At 42.7% G+C, this 15,520-nt stretch overlaps 1 protein-coding gene across 3 annotated transcripts in view; it reads right to left on the bottom strand.

Annotated features, from left to right (window-relative positions):
- ipo11 (importin 11) overlaps positions 1 to 15,520 on the bottom strand; it is a 593,411-nt gene that overhangs the window by 80,418 nt on the left and 497,473 nt on the right. For all 3 annotated transcript variants that reach the window (XM_080186460.1, XM_080186476.1, XM_080186468.1), the window contains one exon: positions 12,674 to 12,758. In XM_080186460.1, coding sequence (XP_080042586.1) covers positions 12,674 to 12,758 — 85 coding nt within the window. The remainder of the gene's footprint in view (positions 1 to 12,673; positions 12,759 to 15,520) is intronic.

Genomic DNA, 15,520 nt, shown 5'->3' with positions numbered 1-15,520 from the left:
TTCCTGAAAAAAGGTGGTGGAAGAGAGAATGTCCAGGGTGCGTGGGGTCCTTAATTATGCTGGCTGCTTTGCTGAGGCAGCGGGAAGTATAGACAGAATCAATGGATGGGAGACTGGTTGGAGGGATTGAAGGGTTAGCAATCAGCAAGTTGCTTTGTCCCGGATGGTATCAAACTTCTCGAGCATTGTTATAACTGCACTCATCCAGGCAAGTGAAGAGTATTCCATTACATTCCTGATTTGTGTCTTGTTGGGGGGTTAGGAGGGTCTGTGTGAAAATGTTTATCCGACCACATCACCACTCCATCTTATTCAATTATTAAATGGTCAGAAGTTCTTGTACTTATATCTGATTGTAGATATAACCTCACTGCAGAAAGTTCAGCTTTCCCCATTTTAGTTTTGTGTGTCATTCTTAATGGCAAGATCAATCTTAGTTATTAGCAAACAACCTCTCTGGCACTGCAAATTAACTTTTACAAATGCAAGGTCTCATTCATTTGGCTTTCAATTGCTGTAGATATAAAAAAAAACAACCTTTCAATTTAACCTTTCTTTGTCGACTCCTCTAAATTCAATCTTTCGTTTCTTCTCTTTATTTTTAGTTTTTGTGCCCAATTTAACATTGAATTCACCCACTAATTTAACGTCCTTAATTTTGTAATCCTTTAATGTAATTAACTAAGGAGGTAAACAATTGCTTTTGTTATTCACATTGCTTCTGGATGCCATGCTTCAATCTTCCACCTACAGCAACTTGCCAGGCAAAAGCCCTCAGAAATTAAACAGACAAGGGCAAGTTGCACAAAAGGAGCTACATTATATTTGTGCAAAGATTGATACCCTAATTTTTACCAAAAATAAGGAGTACAATGAGGAAACTGCATTCTACAGCACTGTAGTTGTTAAATTATGAATAGATTAAAAAAAATAAAATTTTTTTGCTAGCTGAACATCTCTTTAATATTAGAGATGATGAACATAAGTTAACTCCAATATTAATTTTCTGACTATTTGTTATATGCTTTTGTCACCAGATTTTCTTTTAATTAATGATTGTCATAAGAAAAGCTAACTGTACCATCTTTAAAAGCCCTTCTTACCTTAATGACTAGATGTCAAATTAAATTAAGCAAGGCTAGATCATGCTTTATATCATTATTATATCATTTCCTTTCTGAGAAACACAAGTAATATTCTCCAAGAAACACCTATACTTGTATTAGAATAAAAACTCTGGATACATCCATCTTCAGATAATTACTGCCAAAATGAATTGAGTTCCATAATACATTATCGATGACTTTACCCAGAAATGTGTAAGAAATGAAGTCAATTATCGAAAGCCACCTATACATTTAGATGCAAGTCACAACATGGATGCAGACCATTTGACTTAAGCAAACAATGTTAGTTTTTCTCCTCCATGTGGAAAATTAAATGGTCTCACCAACCACTTTTCCCAATCTTCATCCAACTTTCCAATCTAATCTTGAATATTAGCACAATTTTTGTCTTAATCAGCAACACTGCAAAACAGTCTCACAATGCTATGTAAAGACATTTTTGCTACATTGGTTCTTTCTATTGAATTTTGCATCAATGGCCTCTCCTTGTAGATCCCTCAAGAACTGAAAATAGTCTGCTTCCATCTATCTTGGCAATCCTTTTACAAATCAACTTAGCTCAGCTGACTGGACAGCTAGTTCGTGATGCGGAGTGACACCAACAGCTTAAACTCCCATACTGGCTGAGGTGATCCATGAAGGACCACCTTCGCGACCTTGCCTCTCGCCTGAGGTGTGGTGACCCTCAGGCTAAATTATCACCAATCTTGTAAAAAGAGCGGGGAGCAGTTTATGGTCCTCTGGGACAATGATGACCTTCAATGTACCCCTCTAAAGTAATGGTCTGCTGATAGCAGACCATCAGAGGATACAGTAAGATATAGATAGATTGGAGACTTGGGCGGAGAGATGGCAGATGGAGTTTAATCCAGGTAAATGTGAGATAATACATTTTGGAAGATCAAATAAAGATAAATATACAGCATATGGCAGAACCCTTAAGAGTATTGATAGGCAGAGGGATCTGGTATACAGGTACACAGGTCACAAAGTGGCAACGCAGTGGAGAAAGTAGTTAAGAAGGCATACAGCATGCTTGCCTTCATTGGCTGGAGCACTGAGTTTAAAAATTGGCTAGTCATATTGCAGCTTTATAGAACCTTAGCTGGCCACACTTGGCATATAATGTTCAATTCTGGTCGCCAAACTACCAGAAGGATGGGGAGGCTTTGGACAGGGTACAGAAAAGATTTACCAGGATGTTGCCTGGTATGGAGAGCATCAGCTATGAGGACAGGTTGGAGAAACTTGTTTTGTTCTCACTGGAATGACAGAGGTTGAGGGGCGACCTGATGGAAGTCTACAAGATTATGAGCGGCATGGACAGAGTGTGTAGTCAGAAGTTTTTCCCAGGGTCGAAGAATCAATTACTAGGGGGCATAGGTTTGAGGTGTGAGGGGCAAGGTTTAAAGGAGATGTACGAGGCAAGTTTTTTTATGCAGAGGATGGTGGGTGCCTGGCACTTGCTGCCAGGGAAGGTAGTGGAAGCAGATACGATAGTGAGTTTTAAGGGGCATTTGGACAAATACATGAATAGGATGGGAATAGAGGGATATGGTCCCTGGAAGGGCAGCATGTTCACTGCAGGCTTGGAGGGTTGAAGGGCCTGTTCCTGTGCTGTAGTTTTCTTTGTTCTTTGAAAATGGAGACTGAAAACTTAATACCGAATACAGTACTTCTGTTGGAGATCTTAAAAAGATTCTACACAAAGCTGGCATTAATTCTCAACCTTGGATATCCAAGAAAACCTAGAAAATCCATTAGCTTGCTTTCTATGGCTATTTCAAGTTGAACTGCTGTGTTCATTGTCCTGTAAATCTGTAACCCCTAACTCATCTGCTCTTCCACAAAACTAAGCCTTCACCTCTTCAGAGTAAGATTACTGCTTTTTTAAACTAAAATGCATCACTTCAGACACTGAATTCCATCTGCCACATTTTAGATTATTCCTTTATTTTACAGAAATCCCTCTGCAGCTTTCTTTGATCTTTTACACAATTAACTATGCTTCCTAGTTTGATATAATTTGCAAATTTTACCACTCCCTCAAGCACTTTACCCAATTTACTGATATACATAGTGAACAGAAGTGGCTCTTGGACTGAAACGTAAGCAGCACTGCTGCCATTCTGAACACTGATCTTAACTCCTACTCTATTTTCTCCCTTGAACCAATTTTTAATCCAGTTTGTTATCTTCCCTCCCTTAAATTGCTTCCTGTTGGATCACTGATGAACCTGACACATAATACCGAATGAAGGGTTTTTTTTAAATGTCTGCGCACATTATGTTCACTGCATTTCCCTCACTTATAAAGTATAGTTCTTCCTGAAAGAAGTGATTTGCTAGTACAATTGCCATTAGTTCAAATCTTCTGTTACTTTCTCCAAAGTACCAATTAGATTAGTCAAGCATGATCTACCTTTTACAAATCCATGATGGCTTTCCCTGAGCCACTAAAACCTCTCCAAGTGTCTTCTGATTTTTTTCTCTCATCATAATTTCCAGAGCTTTACCCACCACTGATGTTAAATGGACCAATTTGTAGTTTGTAAAATGTCCTTATACCCATTCTTGAATGGAAGTATCACATTCGCCACTATCCAATCCTCTGGAACCAACCCCATATTTAGGAAAGATTGGAACCTTATGGGAAGCCTTGCCAATATCAGCACATCTACTTTAATAACCTGTGATGCAAGTCACCCATTTACAAAGGGACCAGACTTCCCAGTTTTGTTGGAAGACTCTGCATTTTCATAAAATTTTGCAATGTTTCCATAGTTTCCTCAAAAACATGGAAAATAAGAGCAGGGGTAGGCCTTTGAACCTGCTCTACTATTCAATATGATCATGGCTGATCCTTTATTTCAAATAACTCCTGCGCTCTCCCCATACACCTTGATACTTTTAGATTCTACAAATCTATCGATTTCCTTCTTAAATATATTTGGAGGCTTAGCCTCCACAATCTTCTGTGGTAGGGAATCCCACAGATTCACCAACCTCTGAAGATGTTTTTCCTCATTTCAATTCTAAATGGCTTACCCTGTATCTTGAGACAGTGACCATCCCGCACTCCCCCATCCCTTAGAACAAAGAAAATTACAGCACAGCAGGAACACGCCTTTCGGCCCTCCAAGCCTGCAGTGACCATGCTCCCTGACTGAACTAAAGGCCGTACGCTTCCGGGAACCACATCCCTCTGATCCCATTCTATCCATGTATTTGTCAAGATACCCCTTAAAAGTCACTATCATATCTGCTTCCAGTACCTCTCCTGGCAGCAAGTTACAGGCACGCTTTGTGTAAAAAAAAAACTTGCCTCGTACAACTCTTTAAACCATGTTGAAGACTCCGGAGAAGATGTTGTAGCTTCCCAAAGATGCACAAGGCAAACACACCTGGCTGTCCCATCGTATCGGACAATGGGACTCTGTGCAAGAACCTCTCCGGCTACGTCGAGGGCATCCTGAAACCCATTGTACAAAGAACCCCCAGCTTTTGTCACAACACTACGGACTTCCTACAGAAACTCAGCACACATGGGGCAGTTGAACCAGGGGAACTCCTTGTCATAATGGATGTCTTGGCGCTCTACACCAGCCTCCCCCATGACGATGGCATTGCTGCAACTGCCTCAGCACTCAACGCCAACAACTGCCAGTTTTCAGATGCAATTTTACAATTCATCCACTTCATCCTGGACCACGATGTCTTCACCTTCAACAACCAATTCTTCATCCAGACACACAGAACAGCCATGGTGACCAAACTTGCACCTCAATATGGCAACATCTTCGTGCACAGGCTCGAACAAGACTTCTTCACCACACAGGACCTTCAACCGATGCTCTACACTAGATACATCGATGACATTTTCTTCCTTTGGACTCATGGAGAACAATCACTGAAACGACTATATGATGATATCAACAAGTTCCATCCCACCATCAGACTCACCACAGACTACTCTCTGGAATCGGTTGCATTCTTGGACACACGCATCTCCATCAAGGACGGTCACCTCAGCACCTCATTGTACCGCAAGCCCACAGATAACCTCACGATGCTCCACTTCTCCAGCTTCCCCCCTAAGCACGTTAAAGAAGCCACCCCCTATGGACAAGCCCTCTCTATACACAGGATCTGCTCAGATGAAGAGGATTGCAATAGACACGTCCTGAAAGATGCTGAAAGAACAGAATATGCAACTCGACTCATTGATCAACAGTTCCAACGTGCCACAGTGAAAACCTGTATCGACCTCGTCAGGAGACAAACACGGGGCACGATGGACAGAGTACCCTTCGTCGTCCAGTACTTCCCCGGTGCGGAGAAGCTACAACATCTTCTCCGGAATCTTCAACATGTCATTGATGAAGGCGAACATCTCACCAGGGCCAGGCCCACACCCCCATCTCTTGCCTTCAAACAACTGCACAACCTCAAACAGACTATTGTCCGCAGCAAACTATCCTGTCTTCAGAACAGTGACCACAACACCACACAACCTTGCCACAGCAACCTCTGCAAGACATGCCGGATCATCGACGTGGATGCCATCATCTCACTTGAGAACACCATCCGCCAAGTACATGGCACATACACTTGCAACTCGGCCAACGTTGTCTACTTAACACGCTGCAGGAAAGGATGTCCTGAAGACTGGGGAGACCATGCAGATGCTACGACAACGGATGAATGAACACCACTTGACAATCACCAGGCAAGACTGTTCCCTTCCAGTTGGCGAACACTTCAGCGGTCACGGGCATTCTGCCTCTGATCTTTGGGTAAACATTCTCCAAGGTGGCCTTCACGACACATGACAGCGCAGTTGCTGAGCAGAAACTGATAGCCAAGCTCCGCACACATGAGGATGGCCTCAACTGGGATCTTGGGTTCATGTCACACTATCTGTAACCTTCATGACTTGCCTGAACTTGCAACATCTCACTTACTGTCCTGTCTGGAGACAATACACATCTCTTTAACCTATGCTTAATGCTATCTTCACTCACATTGCACCTTTAAGACTTGAATAGCAGATTAGCTGTAAAGACTCTCATTCTAATCAGTATTTTGTGAACTGTGTGTGCCTTTATGTGCCTTGTTTCTGATCAGAACTCTCCACTCACCTGACGAAGGAACAGTGTTCCGAAAGCTTGTGGCGTTTACTATCAAATAAACCTGTTGGACTTTAACCTGGTGTTGTGAGACTTCTTACTGTGTTTACCCCAGTCCAACGCCAGCATCTCCACATCATTCTATGAGACAGCAAGTTACTTATCCAATCGGTCAAATTTCCCTCTATCCCACACCTCCTTACTTTCTTCATGAGCCTACCATGGGGAGCCTTATCAAATGCCTTACTAAAATCCATGTATACGACATCGACTGCTCTACCTTCATGTACACACTTAGTTACCTCCTCAAAGGATTTAATCAAATTTGTGAGGCAAGACCTATCCTTCACGAATCCATGCTGACTATCCCGGATTAAGCTGCATCTCTTCAAATGGTCATAAATCCTATCCCTCAGGACCTTTTCTATCAACTTATTGACCACCAAAGTAAGACTAACCGGTCAATAATTACCAGGTCATTCCTATTTCCTTTCTTGAACAGAGGAACAACATTCGCCACTCTCTAGTCCTCTGGCACTATCCCCGTGGACAGTGAGGACCCAAAGATCAAAGTCAAAGGCTTTGTAATCTCATCCCGTGCCTCCCAAAGAATCTTAGGATATATCCCATCTGCCCCAGGGGGCTTACCCTCAGGTTTTTCAAAACTGCTAATTCACCTTACCTCAGAACATCTACTTCTTCCAGCTTATCAGCCTGTATCACACTCTCATCCTCAAAAAACATGGCCCCGCTCCTTGGAAAGCACTGAAGAAAAGTATTCATTCATCGCCTCTCCTATTTCTTCTGACTCCATGCACAAGTTCCCACTACTATCCTTGGCTGGCCCTGACCTCACCCTGGTCATCATTTTTTTATTTCTCACATAAGAGTAAAAAGCCTTGGGGTTTTCCTTGATTTGACCCGCCAAGGACTTCTCATGCCCCCTCTTAGCTCTCCTAAGCCCTTTTTTTAAGCTCATTCCTTGCTATCTTGTAACCCTCAAGCGATCCAACTGAACCTTGTTTTCTCATCCTTACATACGCTTCCTTTTTCCTCTTGACAGACCTCTTTTGTGAACCATGGTTCCCTCGCTTGGCCATTTCCTCCCTGACTGACAGGGACATACCTATCAAGGACACGCAATATTTGTTCCTTGAACAAGTTCCACTTTTCATTTGTGCCTTTCTCTGACAGGTTCTGTTCTCATCTTATGCTCCCTAATTCTTGCCGAATCACATCATAGTTACCCCTGCCCCAATTATAAACCTTGCCCTGCCGTGTGACCCTATCCCTCTCCATTGCAATAATAAAAGACACCGAATTGTGGTCACCATCTCCAAAGTGCTCTCCCACAAACAAATCTCACACCTGGCCTGGTTCGTTACCCAGTACCAAGTCCAATGTGGCCCTATCTCTTGTCAGCCTATCCACATATTGAGTCAAGAAACCCTCCTGCACACACTGTACAAAAACTGCCCCATCTGAAATATTCGATCTATAAAGGTTCCAATCAATATTTGGAAAGTTAAAGTCACCCATGACAATTGCCCTGTGACCTCCACACCTATCCATAATCTGCTTTGTAATTTCTTCCTCCACATCTCTATTACTATTTGGGGGCTTATAGAAAACTCCTAACAACGTGACCACTCCTTTCCTATTTCTAACTTCAGCCCTTAGTAGGCAGATTCCACTTGAACTGCCTTTCAGCAGCCGTTAAACTATCCTTGATTAACAATGCTACTCCTCTACCTCTTTTACCACCTTCCTACTCATACTGAAACAACTATACCCTGGAACTTCCAACAACCATTCCTGTCCCTGTTCTAACCATGTCTCCATAACGACCACAACATCATTGTCCCAAGTACCAATCCATGCTCCAAGTTCACCTACCTTATTCTGGATGCTCCTTGCACTTCAACCCACCTTCCTGTCTGCTGGTACACTCCTGCAATCTTGATGCCCTCCTCAGTACCTCACTACACTCAACACTGGCTTCTGGACTACAGCTCGTTTTCCCATATCCCTGACAAATTAGTTTAACCCCCCGCCCCATAGCAAATTTCCCTTCCAGGATATTGGTGCTCCTCTGGTTCAGGTACAAACCGTCCTGTTTGTACAGGTCCCACCTCCCCCAGAACGTGCTCCAATTATCCAAGTAAATGAAACCCTCTCTCCTACACCATCCCTGCAGCCACGTGTTTATCTGCACTCTCTCCCTGTTCCTCAGCTCGCTAGCTTCTGACTATCCACCCTGTCCATGCCTCTCATAATTTTGTAGACTTCTATCAAGTCTCTCCTCAGGTCCGTCTTTCTGATGAAAACAATCCTAGTTTATTCAATCTCTCCTCATAGTCAACACCCTCAAGACCAGGCAACGTCCTGCTGAACCTTCTTTGCACTCTCCAAAGCTTCCACATCCTTCTGGTACTGTAGCAACCAGAACTGCATGTGATACTCCAAATGTGGCCTAACTGGCTCAATCCCCAGTGGATGGAGGTAAGCATGCCACATGCCTTCTTAATTACCTTGGCCACTTGCGATGCCACTTTTAGGGAACTGTGGATCTGCACGCCCAGATCCCTCTGAATGTTAATGTCCCTAAGGGTTCTGCCATTTACTGTATAATTCACACCTAAATTTGATTCTCCAAAATACATCACCTTACATTTGCCCGGATTAACTCCATATGCCATTTCTGTGCCCAAGTCTCCAATCTATCTATACTCTGTTGTACCCTTTGACATTTCCCAGCACTGTCAGCAACTCCACTAATCTTCATGTCATCTGCAAACTTACTAATCAGTTCTCCTACATTTTCCTCTAAGTCACGTATATACACTACAAACAACAGAGGTCCCAGCACTGGTCACTGCAGAACATTACTAGCTACAGATCTCCATTCTGAAAAGCAGCTTTCCACCTCTGTCTTCTATAAGCAAGCCAGTTCTACATCCATCCAGCTAGCTCACCCTGAATCTCATGTGATTTTAGTTTTTTTTAACCAGTCTGCCATGTGGGATCTTGTCAAATGCCTTACTAAAGTCCATATAAACTACTTGGACAGTGTTGGTGCCTGGAACATTCTGCCAGAGGAGGTGCTGTAAGCAGGCACATTAACAACATTTAAGAGGCATCTGGATGGGTGCATGAATAAGGAGGGAACAGGAGACTTATGTCAAGATGAAACATGAAGGCTCAGTTAGGGTGCTTGAGAGTTACAAGTTAGCCAGGAAGGACCGAAAGAGAGAGCTAAGAAGAGCCAGGAGGGGACATGACAAGTCTTTGGCAGGTAGGATCAAGGAAAACCCTAAAGCTTTCTATTGGTATGTCAGGCATAAAAGAATGACTAGGGTAAGATTAGGGCCAGTCAAGGACAGTAGCGGGAAGTTCTGCGCAGAGTCCAAAGAGATAGGAGAGACGCTAAATGAATATTTTTCATCAGTATTCAAACAGGAAAAAGACAATGTTGTCGAGGAGAATACTGAGATATAGGCTATTAGACTAGATGGGATTGAGGTTCATAAGGAGGAGGTATCAGCAATTCTAGAAAGTACGAAAATAGATAAGTCCCCTGGGCCAGATGGGATTTATCCTAGGATTCTCTGGGATGCTAGGGAGGAGATTGCAGAGCCTTTGGCTTTGATCTTTAGGTCATCATTGTCTACAGGAATAGTGCCCGAAGACTGGAGGATAGCAAATGTTGTCCCCTTGTTCAAGAAGGGGAGTTGAGACAACCCTGGTAATTACAGACCAGTGAGCCTTACTTCTGGTATAGGCAAAGTTTTGGAAAGGATTATATGAGATGGGATTTATAATCATCTAGAAAGGAATAATTTGATTAGGGATAGTCAACATAGTTTTGTGAAGGGTAGGTCATGCCTCACAAAGCTTACTGAGTTCTTTGAGAAGGTGACCAAAGAGGTGGATGAGGATAAAGCAGTTGATGTGGTGTATATGGATTTCAGTAAAGCGTTTGATAAGGTTCCCCATGGTAAGCTATTGCAGAAGATATGGAAGCATGGGATTGGGTGATTAAGCGGTTTGGATCAGAAAATGTCTAGCTATAATAAGACAGAGGGTGGTGGTTGACGGAAAGTGTTCATCCTGGAGTTCAGTTACTAGTGGTGTACCGCAAGGATCTGTTTTCGGGCCACTGCTGTTTGTCATTTTTATAAATGACCTGGATGAGGGTGTAGAAGGATGGGTTAGTAAATTCGCAGATGACACTAAAGTCGGTGGAGTTGTGGACATTGCAGAAGGATGTTGCAGGTTACAGAGGGACACATATAAGCTGCAGAGCTGGGGTGAGAGATGGCAAATGGAGTTTAATGCAAAAAAGTGTGACGTGATTCACTTTGGGAGGAGTAACACGAATATAGAATACTGGGCTAGTGGTAAGTTACTTGGTAGTGTGGATGGGCAGAGAGATCTCGGTGTCCATGTGCATAGATCCCTGAAAGTTGGCACCCAGGTTGATAGGGTTGTTAAGAAGGCAGACAGTGTGTTAGTTTTTATTGGCAGACGTACTGAGTTTCGGAGCCATGAGGTCATGTTGCAGCTGTACAAAACTCTGGTGTGACCACACTTGGAGTATTGCATAGGGCTCTGGAAGGATCTGGAAGCATTGGAAAGGGTGCAGAGGAGATTCACCAGGATGTTGCCTGTTATGGTGGGAAGGTCTTATGGGGAAAGGCTGAGCGACTTGAGGCTGTTTTCATTAGAGGGAAGAAGGTTAAGAGGTGACTTAATAGAGGCATCTAAGATGATCAGAGGATTAGATAGGGTGGACAGTGACAGTCTTTTTCCTCAGATGGAGATGGCTAGCACAAGGGGACATAGCTTTAAATTGAGGGGTAATAGGTATAAGACAGACGTCAGAGGTAGGTTCTTTACTCAGAGAGTAGCAAGGGCATGGAATCCTCTGCCTGCAACAGTAGTGGACTCACCAACATTAAGGGCATTCAAATGGTCATTGGATAAACGTATGGATGATATTGGAATAGTGTAGGTTAGATGGGCTTTAGATTGGTTTCACAGGTCAGTGCAACATCGAGGGCCAAAGGGCCTGTACTGCGCTGTAATGTTCTATGTTCTACATCCACAGCCCATCTCTCATCAATTATCATTGTCAGCTCTTCATAAAACTCAAATCAAGTTGGTGAGGCATGACCTTCCCATAAAAAACCATGCTGTCTGTCAGTAACTAATCCATTTTCTTCCAAATGTGCATATATCCTGTTCCTCAATATCTTCTCCAAAAGCTTCCCCACTACTGATGTCAGGCTCGCTGCCCCATATTTTCCTGGGTTACCCCTGCTTCCTTTCTTAAACATTGGCTATTCTCCAGTCCTTTGGACCTCACCTGTGGTCAACAAGGATTATCTGCTAAGGCCCCAGCTATTTCTTTCCTTGCCTCCTGCAGTAACCTGGGATAGATCCCATCCAGCCCTGGGGACCTGTCTACCTTAATGCAATTTAGGATACCCAACACTTTCTCTTTCGATATATTGACAAAGAACAAAGAACAACCCAGCACGGGAAACAGGCCCTTCAGCCCAACGAGCCCGCGCCGCCGCATCACCCTACACCTATTCTACCCTGCATGTCTACGAATGGAACCCCTAACTTAGCCAGATTCAGGGGAGAATAGTGTCAATTTGGTAAAACCAATCAGCCTAAGAGCTTAAACGTTCTTAAATTTTCTAATGCTATGTACCATTCTATATCTGACTGGAGAACCAAACTTCTCCTGCTTTTGCCTGTGCTTTATATTGATCTGAGCATCTGGGGGTGCATCAAAATGGTTCAGCATAAACACAAGGCCTATGTGGAGAGTCATTTTGTTGTTGCACTATGCAGCTGACACAAGTTGGAAACTCATTGAATGTGAGGAATGTTAATGAAATGGAGACATTTTAATACTCAATTGCACAAACTTAATACACGAAGACAATGTAATGTTTGCAAACCAGGTGTGTAAAAATTTAGTCTTAAAACCTCACATGCTAAAACTCTCTTGATGGTTCAGTAAGGATAGACAATTAATAGCTGAGTTACAAGGTCCAGGAAGGTCCTATTTGCAACTTGTGCCAAGTTAACTAATTTAAACTAGGATATGTAGATTCTCAGTGAGAAACAGATTTAATAACCTCATGACATTCATAATCAAGTCTTACATATGACAAAAAACCACCTGGGCATGGTACTCAGAAGATGACAGGTGCCCATGGGGAGTCACAGGAATCATGCCTTCAAATGAAGTACATGTTAGGAATGAAAATTGATAAAGAAAAAAATCTAATATCATGTCCAGCACAGTGTTAAAGTGTGAAGATTTTAGTTCTGTTAAATTCTCTTTCTTTCAGTTTAAATTCTCCAGCAGCTTTGACAAGTTGCAAAATATTTACTTACCAGCTTCTTCCTTCGGTCTTGTTCAGTTGGGGGTTCTTCATCATCACTTACTTTTTGCTCTTCAAAATGTGACATCACCATACAGCTATGTTTAAAAAAAAAGCATATGTATTTAATATAATACAAATAGATTTTTTCTGCTAAGATCCATTACTTATGTGGGTCAGTGTAAGTCGGCAAAACGGATATAAATCCGTTTCCACTGGATTCCTGCCCACAGGATTCTTGCAAACCGAAATGGAGTGATAATATTAAGTGGCAAATCATTAAATACTTGCCAATATTAAAATACAACAATACTGGCTAAGAGAGACATTGGATTTGATAACTGCATTTTCAGCTCTACATTATAAGGATAATATTGCATTTGAACAATGCAGAGTACAGCATGATATGATGGAATGTGTAAAATAATGGAAGAATGGGACAGGGCTGCTGGAAGCAAACTGTTTAAAGTAGTTGCAGGGACAAGGACAGACACAAGATTAAATGTAAGAAGTTTAGGAAACAGGCTGCAAAAATCATTATCAGAGTTAGAAAATTTCATCAGTTTTGTCACTCAGCTGATTTAATTCTGCACCCTTGCACTTTTGACTGTTAATCTGAAGCCCAATGATACTATTAGAACCGACAGACTGAAATGTTTTAGGTGTGCTCCCACTTCGATGGTGTTATTTTGCTGCAAGTATGGATTCCACCACACTCCTGGCATCGTGGCATTTCTTCACATGGCTTTATCCAAAGGAATCTCAGGATTACTCAGTAATCTTAGGATTACTCCCTGTGCCACATGCCAGTGAGGCTAGAAATAGGAAGATAGTACAGCTCAACACATGGCTAAGCAGCTGGTATTGGAGGGAGGGTTTTAGATATTTGGACCATTGGGGTTTCTTTCGGGGCAGGTGGGACACGTACAAGAAGGACGGGTTGCATCTAAACTGGAAAGGCATAAATATTCTGGCTGGGAGGTTTGCTAGTGTCACACAGGAGGATTTAAACTAGTTTGGCAGGAGGAGGTGGAAACCAAAGCAAAGGTGACTAAATTGAAGGGGAACCAGAGAGAAGGGCCAGTAAGACTCAGAGGAACAACAGGCAGGGTATGGTTGCTAATCAAAGAGGGTCTGGTGGACTGAAGTTCATTTGTTTCAATGCGAGAAGTGTAACAGATAAGGCAAATGAATTTAGAGCTTGGATTAATACTTGGAACTATGGTGTTGTTGCTATTACAGAGGCTTAGCTAAGGGAAGGACAGGATTGGCAGCTTAACATTTCAGGATACAGGTGTTTCAGGCGGGATAGAGGGAGCTGTAAAAAAGGTTGGGGGAGTTGCACTACTGGTTAAGGAGAATATCACAGCTGTATTGCAGGAGGACACCTCAGAGGGTTCTTACAGCGAGGCAATATGGGCAGAGCTCAGGAATAGAAAGGGTGTAGTCACAATGTTGCCATCGAATTGCCACCGGGAGAAAGAGGAACAGATATATAGGCAGATTTTGGCAAGGTGTAAAAGTTACAGGATTATTCTGATGAGAGATTTTAACTTCCCCTATATTGACTCAGAGTCACTTAGTGCTAGGGAGGTGGATGGGGCAGAGTTTGTAAGAAGCATCCAGGAGGGCTTTTTGAAACAGTATCTAGATAGTCCAACTAGATAAGGGGCCATTCTGGACCTGGTGTTGGGAAATGAGCCCAGCCAGGTGGTCAGCATTTCAATAGGGGAGCATTTGGGAACAGTGACCACAATTCAGTAAGCTTTAAGGTACTGATGGATAAAGTAAAGTGTGGTCCTCAAGTTAAGATGCTAAATTGGGAGAAGGCTAATTACAACAATATTAGGCAGGAACTGAAGAATTGGGGCAGATGTTTGAGGGCAAATCAACAGTTGGCATGTGGAAGCCTTCAAGTATAAGTTGACAGGGATTCAGGACAGGCACATTCCCATAAGGATGAAGGATAAGAAGGTTTTGGGACCCTTGGATAATGAGATATTGTGTGCCCAGTCAAAGAGAAAAAGGAAGCATTTGTCAAGGCTAGGAGGCTGGGAACATACAAAGCAAGTGTGGAATACAAGGAAAGCAGTAAGAAACCTAAGCAAGGAGTAAGGGATGCTAAAAAGGGTCACGAAAAATCATTGGCCAGCAGGATTAAGGAAAATCCCAAAACTTTTTATACATATATAAAGAGCAAGAGGGTAGCCAGGGTGAGGATTCGCTCAGTCAAGGACAAGGGAGAGAATCTGTGCATGGAACGAAAGGAAAAGGGCGAGGTATTAAATTGGTACTTTGTGACAGTATTCACCAAAGAGAAGGACTTGGTGGATGATGAATCTGGGAAAGGGTGTATAGATAGTTTGTGTCATGTTGAGATCAAAAAGGAGGAGATATTGGGGTTCTTGAGAAACATTAAGGTAGACAAGCCCTCAGGGCCTGATGGGATATACCCCAAAATATTGAGAGAGGCAAAGAAGGAAATCGCTGGGATCTTGAGAGAAATCTTTGTATCCTCACCAGCTACAGGGGAGGTCTCAGAAAATTGGAGGATAGAAAATGTTGTTCCTTTGTTTAAGAAGGGTAGCAAGAATAATCCAGGTAATTACAGGCCAGTGAGCCTTACATCAGTGGTAGAGAAATTATTGGAGAGGATTCTTCGAGACAGGATCTACTTCCATTTGGAAACAAGTGGACATATTAGTGAGAAGCAACATGGTTTTGTGAAGGGGAGGTCGTGTCTCACTAACTTGAACGAGTTTTTTGAGGAAGTGACAAAGATGATTGATGAGGGTAGGGCAGTGGATGCTGTCCACATGGACTTCAGTAAAGCCCTTGACAAAATCCCTCATGGCAGACT

Source organism: Carcharhinus amblyrhynchos, chromosome 1 (genome assembly GCF_965287045.1).
Source record: "Carcharhinus amblyrhynchos chromosome 1, sCarAmb.v2.hapA, whole genome shotgun sequence".
NCBI lineage: Eukaryota > Metazoa > Chordata > Chondrichthyes > Carcharhiniformes > Carcharhinidae > Carcharhinus > Carcharhinus amblyrhynchos.
This window is presented reverse-complemented; position numbering and strand designations above follow the sequence as displayed.